The 25,299-nt window shown below is 43.8% G+C and overlaps 1 protein-coding gene across 6 annotated transcripts in view; it reads left to right on the top strand.

Annotated features, from left to right (window-relative positions):
* The window catches only part of TARBP1 (TAR (HIV-1) RNA binding protein 1), a 60,866-nt gene extending 36,062 nt beyond the window's left edge, over positions 1-24,804 (top strand). Inside the window, exons 18-30 of one of the 6 annotated variants that reach the window (XM_031460884.2) lie at positions 470-660; positions 838-909; positions 2,327-2,447; positions 5,487-5,597; positions 6,176-6,325; positions 10,715-10,801; positions 16,029-16,225; positions 17,589-17,670; positions 19,636-19,807; positions 22,796-22,987; positions 23,173-23,297; positions 23,862-23,998; positions 24,339-24,804. In XM_031460884.2, the coding sequence (XP_031316744.2) occupies positions 470-660; positions 838-909; positions 2,327-2,447; positions 5,487-5,597; positions 6,176-6,325; positions 10,715-10,801; positions 16,029-16,225; positions 17,589-17,670; positions 19,636-19,807; positions 22,796-22,987; positions 23,173-23,297; positions 23,862-23,998; positions 24,339-24,525 (1,824 nt within the window). In that variant the 3' untranslated portion in view covers positions 24,526-24,804. The other 5 variants (XM_031460885.2, XR_010381837.1, XR_010381836.1 and 2 more) reach the window with 5 other exon arrangements.
* Positions 24,805-25,299: the final 495 nt, after the last annotated feature.

Below are 25,299 nucleotides of genomic sequence, written 5' to 3'. Positions count from 1 at the left end.
ACTCCTTCCAAGGGGGAAACGGAAAACAAACCCATTTATTTCCCGGCTGCCCCTGCATCACCTGTTTCCTTTCCTGCCGCATGGTCCACACTTGGAGATTGGTCTCTGCTGACTCAGGAAAGGGAGGCCACTGGCAATTGCAAAGAAAATTGCAAATGGAAAGGGCGAGGGTTTTTTCTCCCTTTCATTCTATTACTTTAGGCAGTTGTTTCTCTGGGAGAGTTCTGGGTGAATATCACTATGAGTAAAAATTTATTTATTTTTATTATTAAGAAGTGAAAATTAGCATTCAGTGATTGTTTATCATCTTGCAAAATTCTAAAGATAAAGAATTTTTCATCTTTTAGACTATGGTTACATTGAAACTATCATTCACAGCCATTCAAATAACATTTTTTAGCAACACGAAGTTTTTTTTGAAAAAGCTAAATTAGTCAAAGGAGAAGATAACTATTGTGTTTCATTCCAGATTATGTATAAGATAATTGAAATGTCTGCTATAAAAACTGGAGTTTTCAATATACTGATAACTTACTGCTGCAAATCTTGGATAGTTTCTGCTTCAAATGTATCCCAAGGGTCTTTATCAAGTGCTAAAAATTACAGCGAACTTGTCCTCGAGGCGTGTATATTTGGAACAGTGTTCCGGCGTGATCAGAGGTAAAGGAAGCCATTACTTCAGCCTCTCAAGACTTGAACTTACGTATCTGCTTGGGCAGAATTCTCTTTATTTTAAGGCTTTCCATTAGAAGAATATTAGTTAACTTTTAATTTGGGGCTTTAATTTTTTTCTGTCTGAAACTTACTGTTCTTTGTCACATGTTTTTTTATGGAAAGACTTATTCAGGACGTACAGACCTTCATAGAAAATCTTGGACACAATTGTGCAGCAAACATTGTTATTGAAAAGTAAGTCTGGTGGGTCTCCCGTGCCTTGGTATCACTGGAACATTCAAAATACAACATCATATGAGAGACATTCTGTATGAGATATTGAATGAGGCTTCTAAAGTGTGTTAGAAATTTTATCTCCTCGCTAATACATTTTCTTCAGACCTGTCATTATTTACTAACATTTGATAAAAGTTAAAAAAAAAAAAAAAGTGTAGTGCAAAATCCAGCATAAATAAGGAAATAACAGTGGGGGACATAAAATCCCTAACCCTCTTCTTTTTGGGGGCGGAGGGGTGATCATCAGCACACATACTTTATTTTTTGGCTAAAATTCACAAGTCACTATACTTGCACAAAAATAAGATTATTGTTGTAACAGGCCCTGGAGTTTTGGTTCCTGGGATAAGCCTATTCTTCTCCAAGTGCTGAATTAATTTTTTTGTAGCTTTTTAAAAAGTTTTATTTTGTCACATAATTTTCAGGAACTTGTGTGTGTAGGTGTTTATGAAGAAGTTAATAGTGTTGTCATGATTCACTTTGATTTTAGAGTTTAGGACAAGAAATGATCATTGTGTCTAGCTATCATAAAGTGTTTATTATCCTAAGAGTCATAGCTATGTTTTAAATCATCTCCCTCTCTTCATTAAATATATACTGTTATCATTGTTAATTGTTTTAATTGATTTTTTATTTTCTTGGCTGGCTTAGTATAGCAGTAAGTGAGATTTCTTAGTTGACAGTTCCAAAATATTTTGATTTCTACTAGACAGATGTTTTATTGTGAAATTCAAATAACATTTATTCACATTATAACAATTGTAATGAACTTTGGAAATGCTTATGAAGAATTTCACTTAATTGATCTGTCCACATTTGGGTACTGGAAATGCTAGGATGCTCAGTGCACACAGTGCTCCCTGAGTCTGCCCCTCACTTAGAAAACATGTGTTTGAGCTCGTCCTGAGCAAATAGGTGTCTGTGGTCCTCTTCCAGGAACAGTTTCATATGATCTGTCTTGTCCACAGATATTACCAACCCAGTATCAGTAGTCTGCATCGTTTTCTCAGGTGTCTAGTTGAATTTGTGCTCATTCAGAGTTTCTGTACAGGTTCTCCATTTTTTTTTTGAGAGGGTAGGTGATTAGGTTTATTTATTTACTTACTGGAGGTACTGGGGATTGAACCCAGGACCTGGTGCATGCTAAGCAGGCACTCTTACCAACAGAGCTATACCCTACCTTGCCGCCAGGCTCGCCTTTTGATAATATTTGTTGTCTTTCCCTGTCTATCCTGAATTAAAAAGCATTGTCATTAAATATGAAGCTACTTATTTTTAGAAAACCTTGGAAAGCTTTGATATTTTGAAACTAATATTTAACGTACATTTTACTTTGAAAATGTATTAATGTTATCTATCATTTTATATTTTTCAGTACTAAAAGAGAGGACCATTATGTGAGAATTTGTGCCATCAAATTCCTGTGTTTATTAGATGGCTCAAATATGTCTCATAAGTTGTTCATGGAAGATCTTACAATCAAGCTATTAGATAAAGTAAATATACTTTATTTTACTTTAAAGTATCTTGGTTTTTGTATAGTTAACAAGTTAAAATCCAGCAGTTACTCCCTCTATTGACACAACGTGTATTTCTAAGTATTTTCCGTCAAGAAAGAAATGGGGTTTATGTTCCATGTTTTCAGTTAACTCTTGGTTAGTAATTGTCCAACTTGTTTGGTTTTAGAGAACAGTGTTTTCTCTATGCTAGCTAAACTTCACCCTGTATATTTTCCCATACCAGTTAGAACCAATTATATTTCGTATGTTATATCCATACATCCTTTTCTGTAAGGAAAGGAATGAAAAGGTCAACAATTAGGAAGTGGCGTAATGGGAAGAATGGATTTTGTTGAGCCTGCGAAAGCGTTTGTAAGTGAACGTCACACTGTCTGAAGAACATGTTCCTAAATCAAGGCGGGGAGAAAAGGGCACGGTCGAATATAGTGCTCATTCTGAATTAGCAGCCAGGGTAGATGTGTTGCTTGGTCTGCTTTCTAAACTCTGGGGTGGGCCCTGGGGTGGAGCTGATGGCCACGGAACCCACTGAAGCCACCTGTGTTGAAAGAGAAGTGCTTATGGTACATTTGTTTCTGAAGGAGGCAGATCAGCTCATTACAGGAAACCTAGGACCTTTTTTTTTTTTTTAATGCAAGAACTCCTTCCTTTGCACTGTTGGAATCAGGGGAGACATCTTAGAGGTAACAGTGTTTTACTGGTTTCCTGAAGGGTAAGTAGGATTTGAAGCAGCGGGGTACTCCATCGGGTAAAACACGAATGCATGTTATCTTGTGTGTTGCTGTGTAGTATAAACTGGAGGAGTATTCGGAAGAAAAGTAAAGCAGAATAAGGAGGGAGGGGTAACTGTTTAGATAGAGGGTCAGAGAGGGCCTCTCGCGTACTTGACATTGGCTGATCTCTGGGTGAACTGTCAGTGAGGCGGGACGGTACCAGAGAGGATGGTGTCCCAGGGCCAGATGAGGAGGGTGCTGCCTGGAATGGTTGTCCAGCACAGTAATTCCTGAAGCATGTCCTATGGACCAGCAGCAGCAGCAGCATCACCAGGGAACTCGGAAATGCAGACTCCTAGGCCCTGTCCCAGTCTACTGAATTGGATGCAGGGTAGGGCCCAGCCCTGTGTGTTCTGACCAGCCTTCAGGGGGACCCTGAGGCGCTCTGGCTGCAGGGAGGGCTCCACGAAAGTTGGGACGCGTGTTAGTGACGTCCGCTGGGGCAACTTGAAAGTAGGGCCAGAGAAATAGATGAGCACGTTTATATTGTGCAGCACAGAGGACTATAGTCAATATCTTGTAGTAGCCTAACGATGAAAAAGAACATGGAAACGAATATATGTAAATTCATGTTTCACAAGCACTGTGCTGTACACCAGAAGTTGAGACAACATTGTAAACTGACTACACTTCAGTAAAAAAAAGAAAGTAGAGGCAGAGAATCTAAGGCTACTGGGTTCATACAAAAGTGGGGAATTTGCAAATGGTTTGAGGTTGTAGTGAGAAGAGTTGAATGTGCTCTTGAAGATCTTGTGGAGATTATTTTGGGGTCCAGGTTGGGCAGGAGGCACATGAAAAACTAGAGAATGCTGCTAGACTGGTAAAGGGACAGAAGATTTTGAGCTGAAAGGGGAATTTCAGCACTTCCCAGTTAGGACAGTGACTCCAGTGAGGCCCTGATGGCAGGTTTACTGGAGTCAAAGTGCTGGACCTGAGTGCAGATGGGATCTGCCCTCGCGATTCTGGTTTTAGCTGCATTGAGGCGAAGCAGTACATGAATCCTAAAACAACCTCTATCGAAAGAAACTTCCCAAAAGAAAGGTTGATAGTAGAGGAAGTTATGAGATTTCCATCATTGTCAAGAGTCATTAAAATCTTTATTAACTTAGCTGTCATAAAATTTAATATACATTCAGATGTACAATTTGGGATGACGGAAGAAGAAAGATCACAGAATTTACAAAGTAGATGAGAATTATCTGCATTAGATGAAAATTCATTGGGAGGTGGTGGATGAAGTTTTCATCTTGAGCACATTTGAAAATGTTAATTCTCTCTTTAGTGTGATCTTACTTAGCAGCTAAAGCACTAGCAGTCATGTGACAGAAGTATATCTGGCATTTGGGTGAATTTGGACAGCGCAGACCAGGAAAGCAAGGGAGAGCCCTGCTCACGTGGGAACTCAGTGCTGCCGCCTCTGGTGTCTGGTGATGGCAGTGCGCCATCCGCATGCCGGGTGCTCCTGTCTTAAGGGTATTGACATCAAATTTCAGGTGCCTTATCCCAGACTTACAGTCATAGGCATATGGAAGGAGCAGGGTCTTAGGGCGCACCGTGATGTATGTGAACTGTGCCCTCTCCCCCTGTGACTCTCATCCCCCCCTCAGCTGGGCACAGGAAGCAGAAGTGTATTTCCAAGTACTGTTTGTATTCAGTACAGCTTTCTGGTTCCTTTTCTAATTTTAAAAGCAGATAAATTAAACAAAAGCAGCTAAATCATTGTTTTGAAAGGAAACCAAAGAAAGTATCATCAAACTTATTTATAAAATAGAAGCAGACTCACAGACACAGAAAACAAACTTACGGTTACCAGAGGGGAAGAGGCGGGGAGAGGGCTAAATTGGGCTTTCAGGATTAACAGACACACACTACTGTGTATAAAACAGGTAAACAACAAGGTCCCACTGTACAGCACAGGGAGCTTATGTTCATACCTTGTAATAACCTATAATGAAAATATGAAAGAGAATAATATATATATATATATATATACATACACACACACACACACAACTGAGTAACTTTGCTGTACACCAGAAACTAACCTAATATTGTAAACTGACTATACTTCAATTAAAAAAGAATGAAGTATCATCAGAAAGTGTCTTTCTTATCCTTCTGCCTCCTGGAGGCTAACAGGCTCCTATGCCCTGTTCAAACCTTTTAAATTTGAAGTTGTCGTTGGTTTTGTTTTCATTAATCACAGAATCAGAAGGTAATTTAATATTGGTCTCACTGCCCCCAGGATGAGTTGGTGTCCAAGTCTAGAACTCGATACTATGTGAATTCTCAGCAACACAGAGTGAAAAACCGGATATGGCAGACCCTGCTTGTACTTTTCCCCAGATTTGACCAGGTATAGTATTTACTATGTTTGTACCTTTAAGCACGATGTTTTCACATGAGTAAACTGTTTAGTAGAAAGTGTCATGGGCTACTTTAAAACTGAGGAAGTAATCTGCTTAAAATTTATACTTCAGTTCTTAAAATTGAAGTTATTCAGAAGTTTTTGTTCTTAATAGGAAAAATACTAAGGCAATTAGGTACTGTAGAAGTAAACTGGAAACTGATTTACATGGCCCCAGGTAATATTTTTCCTTCAATATTTTATTGTAATATTTTTTAAAAGTCTCATATGCCACAATAAAGCTTTGTTCTGCTTTTAATAGTGACTATTAAAATTAATAACCATTTTCAAAGTTGCTAACAGACTAGATTTTAATTTTTCCCACCACAAAAAGGAAATGATTATATGATGTGATATTGGTGTTAGCTAATGCTGCTGAAGTGGTAGTCATACTGTAATATATAAATGTACCAAATCAATGTGTACCTTGAAGTTACACATTATATGTTAAATATAGCTCAATAAAAATTAAAATCAAAAAAATTAATAACCATAACAGTTTAATTTGTGAACTTTATTTTTCTCAGAATTTCTTGAATAGAATTATCGACAGGATTTTCCAGGCTGGCTTCATCAATAATCAAGCATCTATAAAATATTTTATAGAATGGATTATTATACTGATTCTTCATAAATTCCCCCAGTTTCTTCTGAAGTTCTGGGACTGTTTTTCTTATGTAAGTAAAGGAGATTTTTCTTTCTTTTTTTCTTTTTTTTTAAGTAAGAAAAGATTTTGGCTATGTTGGGGGATTGTTCACTTTAATAGTTGTTTTTTGACTGTCAATTGCCCTGCCCATAATGTACTGACATACTAAATTGTGTTTTGCAGGATTTGAATTAATTTAGGAGACAGAAATTCCTGGCATTTATCTTGAGTATAGCATAATTTTGATTTGAGAGCTCTTCTATTCCAACAAAACAAAGATGAAAAAGGCTTCTGTTTTTAAGAAGTAAGGAAAATAGGTGCCTTCTATAGTCTTATTTACCAGGCAGTGTCTTTGTTTGATCTTAGAAAGAAGAATGATGAGAAATTAATGCTTTCCTTACATTTTAAAGAATTTCTTCATAGGGAAATTTCCAATATACCCAAAGCAGAGAGAGTAGAAGGGCGCCCCTATCACCCAGCTGAAAGCAAATACCAGTTCACTCCCACTCTTACTTCATCTGTGCCCCCACTCACACCTCTGGCTCCCTACTGACCAAAGCTCCTTATATCTTGAAAATCATTTTTAAGAAATCGACACTAAGATTAGTTGTAGAGTTTACAGTTGCAGGCTTCCTGTTGGAGACGCCACCCGCAAACTGTCTCTTTCTGTTTCTTCCTTCCTGTTCCAGGGGGAAAAATTGTTGTTCTCGTTTTCACATCCACATCTGCGTCCTTGTTTGTATTTCCTTCTGGGACTTCACCCTGTAAAGTAAAGTTCTTCACTCTTATCTTCTTGGCTTGTCCTCCGTCTGGCCATCATCCTAGAGTCGTCTTTTCTTTCCTACTGAACTTCCAGAGGGAGCATCTTTGCCTTTCCCTCTTGCTCTCCTTGAGCCATGGTGGCCCGCTGCATCTCCGGAAATCGTGCATTGGGGATTTCTTGTGCAGCTGCAGACAGCCTTTTCTTTCTCTTCATCTTTCTTACCAGCACCCAGCCTTTCGTGTTGACAGACACCTAGTAGCCCCCTGTCCTTCTCTCTCTGCACTCTCTGCCTTGTCAGCCCCTTCTCCGCTGGTTGCCTGCACCTCCAGCCACCTCCCTGGCGCTCTCTCTCATCATCACGTCCAAGTTCAACGTCTAGAACACGAAATTGATGCCAGTATCTCCCCCTAAAATTGGCTCCCCCGTGTTGTCCTTCATCATCCCTGGCTCCTCGGCTGAAACCTGCGGTCACAGTGAGCATAGCCACGTCATCCTCACGGTTGTCCTGAAAGACAGGGTGGGGTTTACATTCTACTTAGTGAAAGAACTGAAGTTCAGAGAGATAAGTGACCTCCAAGAAATGACAAAGCTCTGCTTCAGTGTCTGTTTAATGTCAAACGCCACGTTCTTTCCACTGTTCCAAGGTTCCTCTCCTGGCCTTTCCTTTTCCTCTTCATGTCTCTGTGATTACGAAAAACAGTTTGTCATTTTTCCTTGAATTGCTTCTCAGATCTGCTGCTTTATTAATCTAGCTTGTTTTGTCTGCTCTCAGGAATTCCCACGAAATGCAACTTGGCCCACATGGAGGTCCATGCCTTCCTGGCTCGTGTGTCCCCAGGAACGCCGGCACTTCTGTCAAGTGCTTCCCCTTAGCTCAGTCTCTCAGTTTTCATAAAGAGCTTGCAGATCTGGTCTCCTTTGGTCACCAGTCACTGTTTTTTCACTGTGAGCAAGTAAAACATATGCTGATTGAATCAAATGGGATTTAAAACAACAGTGGAGAAGGAGGAAGTTAGGTAACTTACACAATGCCTGGAAAACTGCAGGATCCGGCTTGGAAAACAGGCAGGAACAAGGTGGGGCTCCAGACCTGCAGCCACAGGCAGGCTATGGAGCCAGGCCACCAGGGACCGAGCTCTGTCCCTCTGCCAAGTGCGTGGAGGGGGGTTCTCTGCGGGCTCTGCCTCCCCAGGTTACGAGTTCTCAGCCCAGCAACTGGGGTGGGTGTCTCTGGATCATGGTGCCTTCTCTTTAGCTGCAGGGAGGCTGGGAAAATGAATATATGGCGTTTCCAGCTTCTCACTAGACCTATAAGGTAGAAGAATTCCCTGATTTTGGAAGGGGATTCAGAATAGATATCCCCAAAAAGGGCAATCAGTGTCCACTACGCCCTTTTCCTCCTTTATTCTAAGCAGATGACCTTAACTTTTATGTCTTAGAGAAAATAGAAGTCGCCACATAGGAGCACCTGTACTTTCTCAGGAGACACCTTGAGCTAAGTGCTCAGTCAGGGCTGGCCAGCTCCAGCCCAGCTGGGCCTGGCTGAGTTTCATGGGGACACAGCAGCCATGCCCATCACGTCCGTGTCGTCTGTGGCTGAGTTGGTGCCCAAGTGACAGTGGACAGAGCCGTGGACCTCACAGCCACACTTTTATTTAGTGCTTGGTCCTTGACGGAAAAGCTTTGCTGACCTCTGCTCTAGACATCTTTCTTGAATGCTTGTAAATCATCTAAAACTTGAATGTCAAACACTAAGTACCTTATTTTTTCCTTTAAACTCGATCCTTTTCCTTCTCTGGCAAACAGCACCACCATCTACACGGTTGCACAAACCAGAATATGGGACTTTTCATGCTGCGCGTCTGATTTGCAACCAGGTCTTGAATATTTCTCGCTACCTGTTGTCTGTCGCCACATTGTGCCTTGGTCCAAGCCACAGTGATGCCTGCTCTCTTCCCTCACTGGACCACCTGATCCACGTTTGCCCCCCTTTCAGTCTCATGTCCACATGGCACAACCAGAGCAGACTCTTCCCCATGGACCTTGGATCAGGTTACCCACCTGCTCAAGACATTGCTCTCAGAACAAGGACCGAAAGTCTTGAGACTGGCCCGCGGGCCTTACGTGGTCTCCTGCCTCCTCCCTCCTGAGTCCTGTGTGCATCCCCCACACCCACACTTCAGTCACACGGATTGTCTCGGTTTTCTGTAGCTAGAACACTCCAAAGGCCGGCAGTGTCCACAATGAAGTCTTACTGCTTTTCCTGACTGTGGGCTGACCGGGGCAGGCTGAGCAGGTCTGCATGTGGTCTCTGCTGGGCTGGGACTTGCGGGTGACTTCTGCACTCCCCCCTGTGTTTGTCACCTCCGCAGCAGCAGTGGGGACAGCCGTGGTGGCCGGGCATCGCTGTCTCTGCGTGTCACCAGCAGGGGAGCTGGACCTCTCTCTCTGGTGGCGCAGGGCTCTGAGAATGAGAGTCCCAGGAGGCTGAGTCTTGCTGTGCTGGTACTGACCCAGCCTCTCAGTGCACCCTGCAGGCTCGTGGCTCATCCCAGCAGCCCCCCATGGGGAGGGGCCTGATTACCATGAAGGAAGCTTGCTTCACGGGGACCGCCCAGGTGACTGAGCCCCACTCTCCCCTTCCCCGACCCCTCCTCCTTTTGCTCTCAGGCCATTCCTGCTGTGCCCTCTGCCCGAAACGCTCGTCTTTCTCCTCTTTGTCTACACAGTGGCTCCTTCACGTGTCATTTGTGTCCTTTCTTGGAGGAACTTACCTCCCTGAGTAGTTCGGATCCCTTAGGGTGGCTTTTTGCAGCACATCAGCAGTGCTTTGATAATAGGAATTCTCATTTGTTGTCTGGTTTGGTGGTGTCTTTCCTTCCCACTAGACTAAGCTCCATGAAGGCAGGAACCTTGCCTGTTTCTGTTTCTCTCTTTCTGCCACAGTAACTGGTACATGGAAGACATTCAGTAACTACTCGTTAAGTGAAGGAATTCATGTCTGATTTGCCCTTTGGAGCAGTTTCTGTCCTGGAGTGTCTGTAGTCCTTTTCCAGTCTACCTGACATCTATCAGCTTTTTATTATTAAAATAATGTGTAATTTCAAATCACTATTGTTGGGGAGGTTTCTGAATTCCAGTTTGACACTCTAAGTAGCTTTTCATCATGGCTTCTGAAGGCGTCTCCAAGATCCCACTTAAAATTTGAGCCTTGTCTCTGCCACCCCCTCCACACTGCTGCCTTTGCCTCCATTTGCGGTGTCTCTGTTCGTCTCGCTTATTTTCACCTGTTCCCCGCCTCCTGCCCCCGCCCTGTCCTTTCCTCCCCACCCCGCCCTGCCTTTCCAGCCAGGCCTCCCCATCCTGAAGGCCCCGCCTCGTCTGCCCTGCCCGCACCCTGGCTCCCCCACTTCCTCCGCGGCTGAGCCGTCAGCCCCTCGTGGTGTCTGTTGAGTGTTGTGTGAGCTGGCGTTTGGCTCTCAGACCTTACTTTCCCTTCTTTGCTTTTGCTCCGGCCTCCCCACCCAGGTCACAGCTGCGTCAGAAAGGGACGGCCTCACGTCCCGGGGCCCATAGCGTCCAGCACAGGGCCCTCACGTGCACGGGCTCACAGACTTGAGTGACGCTTCTGTTTATCTGTTTTTTTTTTTTTTTCAGGGGGAAGAAAACCTGAAAACAAGCATTTGTACATTTTTATCAGTTTTGTCACATTTGGACATCGTTACTGAAAACATTCCAGAAAAGGTGAGTTTAAGTTGTTTGTAAGAAGAGTTCAAACTTGACTGTCAAAATGGAATTTATATATGTACTAATTTTTTTTTTCCCTGGAGTATTCCTGGTGTGCTTTGCAACTGCCCCCTTCCCTTCCACGCCCCTCCTTAGACCCCACTGCACAGTAAGGTATCCCTCACATGCACACACACACTGAGGCATGCCTGAGCACATATTAAATCTTTAGATAAATTAATGGGCAATTTTTAGTGATAGATTCTTAATTTTATGCAAGTATTTATGTGAGATTATTTAAATAGGACTTCCTTTGTTGCATCTAACTATTCCCTGGCCGGCAGAGTTACTTAACAGATGCTTGTTCAAAGAAATTTCTGGGCAGGGTACTAACGGCTATCATGTCATTGAATGTTTATATAAAATGACTGTCATTATGTGGAGTGTGAAGGCCAGTCCTTCCATCTGTCTCAGGTTTAGCACATCTTCCCTAGTGGTTTACGATGCAGATAGGTAGAGATCTTAGTTAATTCTAGTTGATCACTATGGCAACGAGAAGAATTTAGGAAAACCTGTCTAAGATTTAGAGCAAGTTTCTATTTTATTGCATCTACAGAGAATGTACTGACAATGTTGCAAACTCAAGGAGAAACTTAATATAGTGACCCTCGATCAGTGCAGAAGTTAGGGGCAGCGGCCCTCCGTGCAGTGGCAAATCCACGTGTAACTGTGCATTGCACGTGTACTCCACGTATAATGTGAGGCTCTGCAGTCAGTCAGCCGTGGACCACGGAACCTTGTCGTACGTGTTCAGTGACAGAATTCCTCCTGTAAGTGGACTTGGGCAGTTTAAACCCCTGTTGTTCAGTGGTCACTTGTATGAAATAAGAAATGTCATTTAGTCTTGAAAGTGAAATAAAAATATTGAGGGAGTAGGTTTCTTAGAATTTTCAAAGGGTTCTTGTCTTTAAACATGATAACAATCAAGGTTTGTTGTTAATCTGTTTCATCAATCCTAAAACAGACCTTTCTCCCCACCCCATTTTAACCTCAAAAACCATTATTTTTAAATTGATGGTGTGGTACAGTGTCCGTCAGCCAGATGGCAGTGTGTCAGTTACAGTCAGGTGAGAACTCGTGCTAACACCTTCTGCTAGGAGTAAGGAAGCTCTGGCTCAGAAAACGTCAGATGTTGTCTTTCTGTTTTAAACACGTGCGATCTATTGAGAGACGTAAGATAGACAAGAAACTGTACCATTGCAGGGTAGAAATAGCTCAAGAACAGTTAAAACAAGTTCTGAAAATGAATTCACTGTAGAATGTGTTCACGTTAGATCTGGTGTAGATAACATAACTAATGTGTTATTTTTCCATTAAGCTCTTTTTATACTTACTGTGTATTACGTATTTTAGGTTTATTTCTTTATTTTCAGAACATCCAAAAAGAGAATGCTGACATCTTCTGGGAAAACAAAAAAAAAAAAACTAAACTACACTGAGATACCTAATATCTAACTACTTTAGTTAGTCTCTCCATTTCTGATTTATGAAGTCTGTTGGTATTTAATAAGTGTGTTTTTGTTTGACGACTTCTTTGAAACAGTCACTTAAGACTTTCTGTTTCAGTTTTTTTCCCCGAAGTGTGTAACTTATCCTGTATATGGAACCCGCAGGTGTGATGAAAACGCCTCTTCACCTCTGTGGTCTCCCTCCCAGACACCAGAACCCGGTCTGATCATCAGAAAAACACCCCCCAAGCCCCAGCCCAGGGACACCCTACAAAACGCCTGGCAGAGGCATCAGAAACGGCCACAGCCAAGGGGAGGCTGACGGGCCACATGGCGTTCTGGGCGGGGTCCTGGAACAGACAAAGGGCATTAGTAAAAACTAAGGAAATTTGAATGAAGCGTGGACTGAGGATGAAGGTTACAGGAGAGTGGTGAGAAATCTGAAGGGGAAGGCCGGGCCCTGCAGCCCAGGGAAAGGCGTACGGAATTTATTCCTTCTGTTTTCCTGTCACGTAGAGTGGACTTAATACTTCCCAGCTTAGAGGCTCACTGTGAGGATCAGATAGCATGGAAGTGCTGCGTACTCAGTGAGTGTTAGTTTCTCTCCTCTCAGACCCTCCTCAGGCCTGCTTTATACCTGCCAGGGCTTGGGATCCAGGCTTCATGCTGCTCATTCATTCCAGTGCTGTCAGTGCGTGTCCTTACTAAGCCCCATACCAGACGGCGGAGACGCGGCGTGAGCGCCCAGAGCCTGTGCGGACCGCAGTGTGCCGTGTGCCGTGTGCCGCACTGGGGTCGGGGTCGCGCAGGATGCCGGGGGCTTAACCCATGCTGTTGCATAACCAGGAGGCCAAGGCTTTGATGAATCCCACCGCAGAGATGGTGAGGAGAAAGGGTGGGGGGACTAGGAGGTAGGGGTTAGACAGCTGCTTTGCGTCAGAAATGGGATCACCTGATTTTAAGATTTTAGAAAAGAATAGTTACAGTTTTAGAACAGGGTCTGGGGTGTGGCTGTGGGCAGGGAACGGGGAGCCGTGGGTTTTACACGGTGCTGGAGAAGTAAAGGTTTGGACGTCACCCTGAGGGCTGGAATTGGGCAGACCCTCCTCTGACATAGGCAGGTGAGAGGAAGGTGAGGGAGGGGTTAATGCACCCGCCAGGGGAGAGTCCTGAAGGGTGGGTCAGAGGGAGCATCTGTTCTTTGGGAGAAGACACCATGGGAGCAGAGAGAACAGTGGGGTTTACGTCTGGATAATAAGCAGAGAACGCGCAGTTGGGATGTGTGGTGAATTTCATTGCCCACAGGCCCCAGCTGGGTGGGGTTCTTTGGAAGAAGTCGTTGATTTTTTTTGCCCCCTTCCTTCTTCTCCCAGCCTCATATTTACCCTGTGCCTTTTAGGTGTCTTTGTATGTTATCCTTGGCTCTAGCGATTCTGCAGGGAACGAAACAAAGTCTGCATTCATTCTGGTGGGGGAGAGAGACAATAAAGAAACAGTATACTGTCAGGTAGTGGCATGAGCTTTGAAGAGAAAGAAAGCAGAATAAGGGTGGAAATTGGGTGCCTGGGTGGGACGGCTGTTTCAGAAAGTGGCTTCAGGGGAGACCTTTCCATGGAGACGATTCCGAACAAGCACCTAAATGCAGGAGGGTGAGCAAGCCCAGCGGGGGGTCCGGGGACTTTCCACCCAGGGCTAGAGGACAGCAGGTGCCGGCCGCAGTGAGAAGGGCCTCGTCACGGCCAAGGTCAGAGCCACTGGCACGGAGTGCGGGGGTCAGCGCAGGAGGAGGTGAGGACCCACGCAGGAGGTGGGAAGAAATCAGGGGCCTGTTTTGGACGTTTCTCATTGGGATGACTGTCCTTTTAACTATCACTGTGCAGGTTTGCCTCCCCTTCGCGTTAGTTATCTAACATCTAATTCGGGGATGATAAAATCTACGTGGGGATGTCGTGCTTATGAAGAACACAGTGCATAAAATGCCGCGCCTGGCACTTGAGGTGCAGAACTCATGCTAGAGGGAGTGGGTATGTTTAGATGTTGTCACATGCGTGCTTCATAAAGTTGTAAAGGACTGTAATAAAACACCAGCAATTAATTAACAACATTCCTCCTTTTTCCTCTTTGTTAGTTTTTAAATTATCTTTTATCGATATTTCGGTTGTCTTGGTTAACCTGCCTTGGTTTTCAACATCCCAACTAAAACTAGATACTTCATCCGGTGTCACTGAGAAGTTGCCGTTTCCCATACTGCCCGTCCTGTCTCTCTGACCTTCCCTCTGGCCGAGTAAATACATTTTCTCTTCACTGCACTTTGTCTTCTAGCTTTCTCAGATTTGCCTCAGCCATCTTTGTCCCTCTGGCTGAGAACTGTTCTTGCTGGGGCCTGTCCGACTCATCACTCTCCCTCACCCGGCTCCAGCTACAGGCGATTAAAGTTGTGTATCACGTGGGGTGGTTGTCTGTATGCTGTGGTCGTGTGTGTGTGTGTTTATGTGTCTCCCCACAGTGTCCTGCCACGCTGGACGTACAGTGACCCCCGATCAACGCTGATGCTGTGTTGAATAAAGGAATGGAATAAAGAGGATCATTTATATCATCATTCTGTCCTCAGAGACACTTCGGGAAATTGAAGTGTGATATCTCAGTTAACTCTTTCGTGAGTGTGGTTACTTTTACTCAGTCAGTAGAAACTAACAGTAAGACTCTTAGCAAGGTGCAGCCTGTGACATTTACAGGGCCCATTTGGTAGGAGTATTAAGGTAGCTCCTGCTACTTTATTAGAAGTTTGAGTCCATCTGGTTTCCACAGCGATAGATGTCACTTCCTTTGCCTTTCAATATCTGTGGAACTCTGGTTTTGGAAATCAGGGACTGTCATCGCATAAAATCTCCAGGCTGTGAAAATGGAAAAATCTGTGTGTTCAGATTTTATTTGTCTGTGCCTTTTAGGTGTGTGTGTGTATTACGATAGGCAGGCCCTGTGTGGTTATTCCCTCCCCACTTCTACGTTGTCCTGCCTCCACTTGGTGCTGTGTGTGCCCAGGATCACCCTTAGGGAAAACAGCAGTTCAGATCAACGACGAGGGGGCAACAGCACTTTGTGAGATAGCTTGCTTTAGAAGCACCTTCAAGTTCACCAAAAGCAGGGCTCTTCAAGACTATTTCTGACTTTTTCAGCCCATAGTAAGGTAATCAGCGATGGAGGCTGTTTGTAAAACACTGTGGTTATACAATGGGTAGCATGAAAGGGCTCTGTTCAAGTTACCCCAGGAGCTGGAACACGGGGAAGAGGTACCACAGCATCGTAAACACTACAGAGCTGGGAGGGTATTTTCTTTTGGTGGGGCTAATTAGGTTGGTTTATTTATTCACCTTTCTTTCTTTCTTTTCTCCATCCCCTCCCCTCCCCTCCCCTCCCCTCCCCTCCCCTCCCCTTCCCTCATTTTTAATGGAGGTGCTGGGGATTGAACCCAGGACCTTGTGCGTGCTAAGCACACACTTTACCACTGAGTTGTACTCTCCCCTCCGGGGGGATATTTTCTCTCTGAAGGAAATCGCTCACGTCAGTGTGTCTCACCTGTCTGAGGAGGAAGAATGAGAAGGCCCGACAGTGCAGAACCAGTGAAATAAGATGTACTGTTAGCATTCTTATCATCTGTAGACCTTGGCTTTGATCATTCAGTCAGGGGTGAAATGGTCCATGTTTACACCTGAAGACCTGTTGTCCTCTCTTTGCAGAAACTGATTCTGAAGCAAGCCCTCATTATCGTACTGCACTGGTGTTTCAATCACAATTTTAGTATTCGGCTGTATGCCTTAATTGCGCTTAAGAAAATCTGGGGCATGTGTAAAGCACTGCACCTTGAAGAACTTGATGCTTTGACTTCTGTTATTGAATCCAGTCTCAATCAAGTGGAAAACATGCAGGGAGCAGGGTAAGCAAACCTTGTCCCCGTCCCTCCCCGCCTGGCAGAGCACAAAGGGGATGCGGGGGCGCCAGCCTGTGAGCATCTCTCATCCTTCACACTGCAGTGCACAGGTTGGATTAGTTGGTGTTTAAGCAGGTCACTCTTTTTTTTATATTTAGTTTAATTACAATACTAAGTGCTGGCAGCTCCATCCTGACGTTTTTTTCTTTTGCTTTCATATCTTTGACCCTTTATTTTATGTGCCTCTAGATGTTCCTCTTCAGCGTAGCCAAATGTTAGCACCCTCTGTTGTCTGAGAAGCGGCATGACCTGACTTTATTTAAAGGCATGCTCTTAACCCCTCAAATGGACCAGTCAAAGCTCGTTCAAAAGCTGGAAGCTTTTTCCCTTTTCTTTTCTAAGAGAACTTCTCTATTCCCCAAACAAAATCCTACTCAGATGCTCAATATCAAACAGACAAAATACAGCTACAGTGGGGAGGGGTGCATGACTCAGCAAAATCCCAGGGGATGGGATCTCGGGCCCAGATTAAGGGGCTGTCTTTTGGCAAAGGAGACAGGTGTGGAAGGTGGCCGGGAACCCTGGGGGTCCTTTAGCTTTTGGGTTGTTGATCATGAATGTAAACTGAAACCTGCCAGTGGTCATGTATAATTTTTATTTCTACCTCTTTTGCCTTTTAAAACTTGACAGATTTTTGTTTTTTGTTGTTTGTGTTTATTTGTTAAAGTTAAGAATTTGAAACCTCATATTACTTTTGTTTGGCTTGTGAAAGTTGGTACAGTTTGGCTGTGTGCTGTGTGAATCTTCAGAGTAGAAAAAATGACTGAGCTCACGATTTGTCTCTCCTGGGGGGAAAAAAGTGTTTATGGCCAGAGAGAGACTTGAGGATCCAGGTCCAGATTTCTTATACAGCTCCCTTTTAGAATTCTTTTTTCCCCAGGTGTGTGAATTGTGCCTGTGGCAGGCTTCCTGTGTGGGATTTTCTCCTCCTTGTCCACTGACGACCATCCCCACTGCCCTCACCTTCCGGGCAGCCCCGGCCTCTGCCCCCTCTGTAGGCTGATCCCCGCACTTGAGGTGTGGAGAGCTGGCTTCATGCTTGTTCAGTCATTGTTCGTTGTGTGACTGTGAGAGAGTCATTTAATTTCTTTGTCTTTGAATTTCATTTCAAAATGTCAAATTTAGGGTCAGTTTTTAACGTATGTTTATCTTGGAGATAGGGGTGTATAAATCTTGGGATAAAATTCACAAGATTGCCTGTTCATTCTAAGTTCTGCAGTACCTCTTTGAGATCTATGTGATGTGTCCCCCCTTACCGGAGTTGGTTCACTCATGAGTTGGTTCACCTCATGCATATTTTCATCCCTAGGAACGCCAAGAAGAATTGGCAACGCATCCAAGAACATTTCTTTTTTGCAGCATTTCACCCACTTAAGGATTACTGTCTGGAGGTGAGCTGAGATTAATACCATTTGCAAATTCTCTACTGTGTCTCTGGGCCTGATGCTTCCTTTCTGCCACGGTTGTTGAAGGGTGTTCATGAGGCTGACTTCCCTCCAGCACCACCTTCACATCATAAAGCTCTCAGTTTACTTTTGTCACTTCATGCAGGTGGCTTGCTTGTGTCTCACTCTTCAGCAGTGAAAATCGGCTTGTCATTTTCACTTTCTGTTTCTCAGGCAGTGTCTGACTTGTAAACACTGGAAGGGGGAATATTTAACTCTAAACAGAAATCTGTTCTGACATTAAAAAGGAAATGAGTGAGAACATTTGTGCAGGTGAGACGTTGTAATGAAGCCCGTTGTTAAAAAAGAACAAAAAGATCTCCTCTTTTGTTTAACTGCACATTTTAGGTTCTGGGTGACTGAGATTGTGTAGCAAATGATACTGCACATCACTGATGGTAGCAGATTGTGCTTAAATAATTTTGAGAACCATAAACTTGTTTATTACAGTTAGCATGTGCATTGATTAACTCAATACATAGATTATTAAAGTTTCTGTAAGTTGTATTACCTTCTCCCTTTTGCAGCTGTAATTATAATGTTCTGCCTTTGAATTTAAAATATGTAACTTAAGACTTTTCCTCTAAAGAACTTGGAAGTATCAGTAACTTTAGCTACTGTGCGTAAGTGATTTTTTTTTTCTTGTTGGGTGTGTGTATGTGTGTGGATTACTAATAAGCTAGCCTTTTAAAAAAAATACAGATCTGTATACTGTGAGATATTCATCATAGAACATTACTGTGTACTTTCCATTGCTTCGTTGCAAAAAATTATTTAGGCTTTTTCAACTATTCTAACATGCTCTGTTCTGTGTCCTTTAGCGCCCAGAATGCTCTGTTTGACATCTTTCTGAAGGACCCTTAATAACTCTAGTGCTAAGTCAGCCTTTCCTAGTCAGTTCTCGATCAGGAGTAAGTCCCTTGCCTCCCTCTGACTTTGACTGCCTCACCCTGATACATTTATATACTTTATTTCCCATTAATTATATGAACCCTAACCGTATGTGCAGATAAAATAATGGCTCGCAGCATGTGTATTACATTGATCCCCATGTAAGGAACATTTAGCTGCATTCATGATGCCTGCTTAAATTTGCGCAAATGTTGCTAACAAAAAGAAAACCACGTTCGTTCCAAAAACTGTTGTGAAGACTTGTGCCTTGTTACAAGGTTATTATTTCATTTTTAAATTGCTTATTGTAATTCTGCTTCTTACGTGCTTTCCACCTTTGAGGATGACCTGGATCTCAGTTTTGGTGGTAGGTAAGAAAAGTAAAGGAGGATTGGTACGGAATGACTGAGTAACCACTACTCACGGGGGTGTCAGGCTGGACGGCTGGCAGATCACTGTCCTGTGCTGTTTTAACCTGATCGTGTCCTACTTAACCAGTGAGGAAATTGAAGCTGAGAAATTGAGAAAGGTTAATGGCTTGTCCAGTGTCCACAGCTAAGATACACTGGAGGCAGAATTTAGATTCCCAATTTGTACGGTGGCAGCAAGAGCAGAGATTTGGCATCATGAGAGCTTGAGCTTGGCTGCTTATGGACAAGTCTGGTTATCGATAAGTAGCATTTATCCAGGCGTTGTCCAACGTTAGTACTGATGAATTCCAAAATACCTGCTGCTTTTAGCAAGAGCGTGGTGCCTATGACATACAGTGAGAAATACTGCCCTCAAAGATCTGTGTACTCTCAGGGATTTCCTAAATCAATCCCCTAATTCTTAGAGAAGATAAGAAATACAGATGGACAGTTGCTACAAGATATAAATGAGCGTATGTAATTTGATCAGAGGTGATAGTTTGGGAGAACACATCAGTAATAATACATAAGTTGTGCTTTAAACATGTTATCATGTATCTCATTATTAGTTTTAAGGGAAGAAATTTAGATTTTACAATTCTCCTTTCAGACCATATTTTACATCCTTCCTCGCCTTTCTGGCCTCGTTGAAGACGAGTGGATCTCCATTGGTAAATTTACCAAGTTCACTGACATTCCTCTCGATGCGGGATTTCAGTGGTACCGTTCTCCAACTCAGCTTTGTGAACTGAAGCCAGGTGACTGGGCTCAGCAGGACATAGGTAAAAAGAACTTTTGGTTTATTTTCTCCCCGGGTTGCCTGGCTCGGGCTTGTTGACGTCCATTACTGAGAACAGAGAGTTGACGGTATCACTTTTCCATTGACGTGGTGAACTCTGCTCCTCCTCCGAGAGTAAAGACAGAGCACGTGGTGTCACTTCAGCACCTTTAGTTGACGTTCGCTTTGCTCTTAAGAGCCAGAGGGAGCCTGATCTCCTTGACTCTGTAAAGCCAGAGGCTTCTCTCTTCCTTGAAATATCGTTAACTAATAGTCATTGCTTTTCCACTATGTACTTCTGAAAACAGATTTTTTAGAGGGCCAGATTAAGAAATCTCTCTTCTTGTCCCACTTATAAAGCGGGGCTCCCGATCCTCGTCCTGCTGGGTCTGGTTGGACATCACTCACTGTTGCCCATCCTCCTCCTCCATCTCCCCCCTCCTTCCCTTCAGCTCTCTCTAGGACACCCCTTTCCCTCATTTGCTCCCTCCAGCTCCTCCTCCCCTTCACAGTCAAGCTGCCCCCAAAAACCAGGGGTCAAGTCCCCCCCCCCCCCCCCCCCCAGTTTTTAAAATCACAACGAACCTTAGGAAATGTGCAGTAGTGGTCTTTGTTCTCATCAGTCTGTCAGTCACTCACATTTGTCCTCGTCCTGGCTTCCCTGACCCGTAAGCATCACTGAAATTCCTTTCAGAAAGTCAGAAACTGTCTTTGTCTCCTTCTTTACAGAATCTAAACACTCACCTTTCTCTCACCACACCTGACCTTTAGGTAGCTCGCTACCCTGATGTTCCTCCACAGTCTGACTTTGCTTACTCTCCTCTGAGATCCACCCCCCACCCCCCGACCGTCCCTTGTATTTATAGTTCTCTAAATTTTAATGTTTTTAAGAATCCCTTGAACAGCTTGTTACAGTGCAGATTCTTGGGTCCCACCCTTAGATTTTAACTTAGTATGTCTGGAGGAGAGTTCTAGGAAAGTGTATTTTTCTATCAAACATTCTAGATGGTTCACAAATGCATTTTAAGATTTATCTCCTTATATTTATTTACTCCACCAACAAAGATTTATTGACTGCCTCCTGTGTGTTGGACAGGAGGCAAGGGCCCTGCCCTTACGGAGCTTACATTCCTGCAGAGGGTCAGCCTGGAACAAATAAACACGATTTCAGGTAGCAGAGTAAAGAGATGGTGTGACAGAGTTAAAAAGACTTTTGTAAGGAGTTGGCATTGAGCAGAGACCTGCGTGAAGGGAGAGCAAGTTAGGCAAAGTCTGGGAGAAGAGCTTTCCCAAAAGAGAGATGAGCCAATGTGAAGATTCGGGGGCAAGAGCAGTGTCAGTGGGGAGAGGACAGCCTGGCTTGGGGAGAGGACAGAGGAGCCACACGTGAGGACACCTGAGTCGGTTCTGCCATGGAGTGGGGCAGAGAGGTGAGGAGTTACTGGATGGGGAACGGGCCCAAGGGGTTTCTCTGCGCGTTGTTTGTTTTTGGTGGAGAGAGGGATATTGCATCTGGTTCTTCTGCTGAGACGTAAGTGTTGTATCCCCTGAACTGTGTCATTGGCTTGGTTTTCTGCCGCTCTGAGTGTTCTCCCTGAGCGTTTTTATCCATTTCTGCACCTGGAAACGGCCTGCCGTGTAACTGCAACCTTCAGGTGTTTATGTCTGCCCCACCTCTTTCCCGAGCTTGTTGGCAACACTCTTCCATAAGCCCTTTAAACTCAGTATATCCAACGTGACTTTGCCTTTCTGCTCAGACTCCCCTCCCCTCCCTCTACCCTTTCTGTTAATGGTGTCATCCAGGCACATGGAAGCCACACGTTTCCTTTTTTCTCTCTTTCCACATGCATCCATCCAGATCCGGGCCGTTCTGCATGTCCTCTTCAGCTCCTCTTGCATGGACTTAACTTAGACTGTTCTTTCTTTGCCTGGACCAGTGCAAAAGCCCCACGGTGGTTTTCCAGCCCCAACTTATCCTGCACGTTGCTTTTAAGAGGGATTTTCCTAAAACACAAAACCAGTACCGTTCTCCCCCTTTTTAAAGCCCTGTAATGGCTCCTGTCTGTAGAATAAAGTACAAAGTCCTTGTGATCTAGGCGGAGTCACGCCCCTGCGTCCCTCCATCCTTCACACGCTGTGAGCGAGGCCAAGGGACCGCCGCTGCCGGGCCGTCTTCCTCCCGCGTCCGGTGCGCATGCGCACACGCCGTGTCCACAGTGCGCTGCGCTTCCCACGCGCTGTGCTCTGCAGACCATCGCGTCCCTTCCCTGGTGCCTCCTGGGTCTTGCTCTCTGCCTCTCCCTCCCCCAGACACTAGTCCCTCCTCTCTGTGAGCCGCCCGCCCTCCGTGTATGGCACTGCGGCATATTTCTGTGCTTCTCTCTTCCACCCCCAGCAAGCTCAGCAGCCCCCCCCCCGACCCCCGCAGTGGGACGGGGTCGGGGAGGAGCCTGGGGCAGTCTCCGTCCCGAACGAGAACTCAAAACGCAGTCAGACAGATCAGTAACGTCGTGTACTCATCGGGTTAGTCGAGAGAGAATTGCTCCAGAGAACAGTCCTCATTTTAGCAAAAGTCCCCAAGTACTTGTCAAATAATTTAAGATAAAGACTATTTATGTTGTTTTCAAGAATATAGTATTTCTACAGAAAATTCCAACCTAATACACTGTTGTTTGTAAGATACACCATTATTTTATGTACCCCCTAAGAAAAAATGCTAGCAAACTATGCTACCCTTACGGGTTCTAAGATGCTTCCCAGTTTGGGGTGTGCTAAAATGTAAAAAATGTGCACGTGTTACTTTCATGAAATGTAGAATATTGGTTAGTAGAGTTGAATTTGAAAATTTTAAATTATTATTGAAAATGGCCGTTATATGTGAACCCAAGTAAAGTTCTTTAATAAATCTCATTCTAAATTATCATTTTAAGCTCTTAATTTTTATGTATGTAAATAAAGAGAGGGAAATTGATATTTTCTTTTTCCTTCCCAGGTTCTAACTCGGGCGAAGCAGATAACCAGTCGGAGTGGACTGATGTTCAGAAGAAGATTATCCCGTGGAAAAATAACGTTCCAGACTTAGACCTAGAGCTAGTTTTTCAGGATCGCGCTGCCAAGCTGGGAAAGTCAATCAGTAGACTGATTGTGGTGGCCTCGCTCATTGACAAACCCACCAATTTAGGAGGTAAAATTACAGTTTTCCAGGAGACTTGCTGGATCTTTTGATCCTGAACGTTTTTAATCTATCCAGTGCCCTTTTGGCTCTCTGTTCCACGTTTAACCCTCTCCGCGAGCCGCAGAGCACTGTCTGGGACGTGGTGAACCTGGCGTTCGTTGCACTGGCAGCAGTAACCGGCGTGTTCTGTGCAGGGCTGTGCCGGACCTGCGAGGTGTTTGGGGCCTCGGCGCTCGCCGTTGGCAATCTTCAGTGCATCCGAGACAGACAGTTTCAGCACCTCAGTGTTTCCGCAGAACAGTGGCTTCCGCTGGTGGAGGTGGGTGGAAAGCGATTTACTGTTAAAATTCTTATTTGCTAAAATCTTTTGTTGAACTCTTGTCTTCATGTGTCAACCCTTTTGCAAGTAGTCCAGCCTTTAACAGTTTAAAAACAATACTGAAAAGTAAAATACATCCCACTCTGTTCTCTTTGTTTTATTTTGGGTTTTTTGGGGGGTGGGGTAATTAGGTTTGTTTGTTTGTTTATTTATTATCTTTAATGGAGGCACTGGGGATTGAACCCAGGACCTCGTGCATGCTAAGCACATGCTCTACCGCTGAGCTATACCCTCCCCCCTCCTTTTATGTTTCACATGGTTGTATTTTGAGAAATCCTCAATAATGTAGAATTCTTTTCAGTAATATGTGTCCTGTTGCAACTCACTCTTGTTTTATAAATTTATGTGATGTTGGGGAGTTCTTTTTTATAGAGTGTAATTCTGTCCTTTTCCATTTAACGAATTTCAGTTTCATAAAAGTTTTTTTTTTTTTAACTCTGATTTTACTCCCAGCAGGAGTAAATGAATGATTTAATATTCTACTCTTTTTAAACTAATATTAAGGTCAGACCACCTCAGCTAATTGATTATCTGCAGCAGAAAAAAGCAGAAGGTTATACCATCGTGGGTGTGGAACAAACCGTCAAAAGTGTAGACCTTACCCAGTATTGCTTTCCTGAGAAGTCTCTACTCTTGTTGGGGTAAGGACATTCTCTTGAGTCCCTGTCTAGAAAATGTTTCAGAGGATTTACAGTGTACTTGGATTCCTGATACTACACCTGCCCCTGACTTCTGACAAGGTTTATGGAAAGCGCCCCTAGTTTTTGTTTTATTTCACCTATTTGGTATGGACAGGTGAACCCAGAATTGAACCATAAACGTTTTTGTTACTCTCTTTTATGTTCCTGGTACTACGGTGTCAGGTACTATGGACTTGTTTCATTTAGTAACCTGTCTCTTCCAGTAACATCCAGAGTATCTGAGAAAAAAACGTTTATTATAAGAAAGCTAACTTTCTTCTCCCATTTTTTTCTTCATCAGAAATGAACGTGAGGGGATTCCTGCAAATCTGATCCAGCAGTTGGATGTGTGTGTGGAAATCCCTCAGCAGGGTATCATCCGCTCCCTCAACGTCCACGTGAGCGGTGCCCTGCTGATCTGGGAGTACACCAGACAGCAGCTGCTCAGGCACGGGGTCCCTGTGGCCCGGAGCTCGGGCCTTATCTGAGATGACCGACCAGTGCTGCTGAAATATTGTCTTAAAACTATTTGGTATGAAAACAAATACATGTATGTATATGCATGACTGGGACATTGTGCTGTACGCTAGAGACTGACACATTGTAACTGTCTGTACTTCAATTAAAAAAAAAACTATTTGGACTGATGGATTCTGAAATCTACTGGGACAATTTGGGTTTTTTCCTTGCAATTTAATGCCAAAACTTTTTCATGTGCCTTAAATATATGACTATACGTTATAATAAACTCTTAATAAACATTTTTAGCTAAGTTGCATCACTTCTTCAATAAAATATTTTAAGGAATTGTGGAAATAAAGCAACATATTTTAAAAAGATCATTTCTTTCCTAGAAACTAGTATTGTCAGAAATGTGGATTATGGTAGGAGTCAGGCAGAAATAGAGCAGATCTCATTATCTATCAGTGCCATACCCTTGTCCAGGGGGTGAGGGGGGTGGAAGCAAAGGTACCGTGTTAAGAAGAGTCACTGGCCTCTTTCTGCTGCTCCATTATCACTTACTCCCAGGGAGGAAGCAGACTTGGCAAGATGCTGCCAGCTTTCCTGTAAAGTTCCTAATGCCAGGTAGTAAGATTTCATTTATTTTTAAATCCGTGAACTAGGCCATAATCATTGATACAAAGTTTTAAGGAAATTTGCATATGCCATTTTTGCTCCAAGTTCAACTAGGGATTACAAATAGTCTACACTCTTTGACAGTTTCCAGCGTGGCCCCAGAAGAGGTGAATTACTCTTGTACA

Source organism: Camelus dromedarius, chromosome 8, assembly GCF_036321535.1.
Source record: "Camelus dromedarius isolate mCamDro1 chromosome 8, mCamDro1.pat, whole genome shotgun sequence".
Lineage (NCBI taxonomy): Eukaryota > Metazoa > Chordata > Mammalia > Artiodactyla > Camelidae > Camelus > Camelus dromedarius.
Note: the sequence above shows the minus strand (reverse complement) of the source record. Positions and strands in the feature narration are given on the sequence as shown.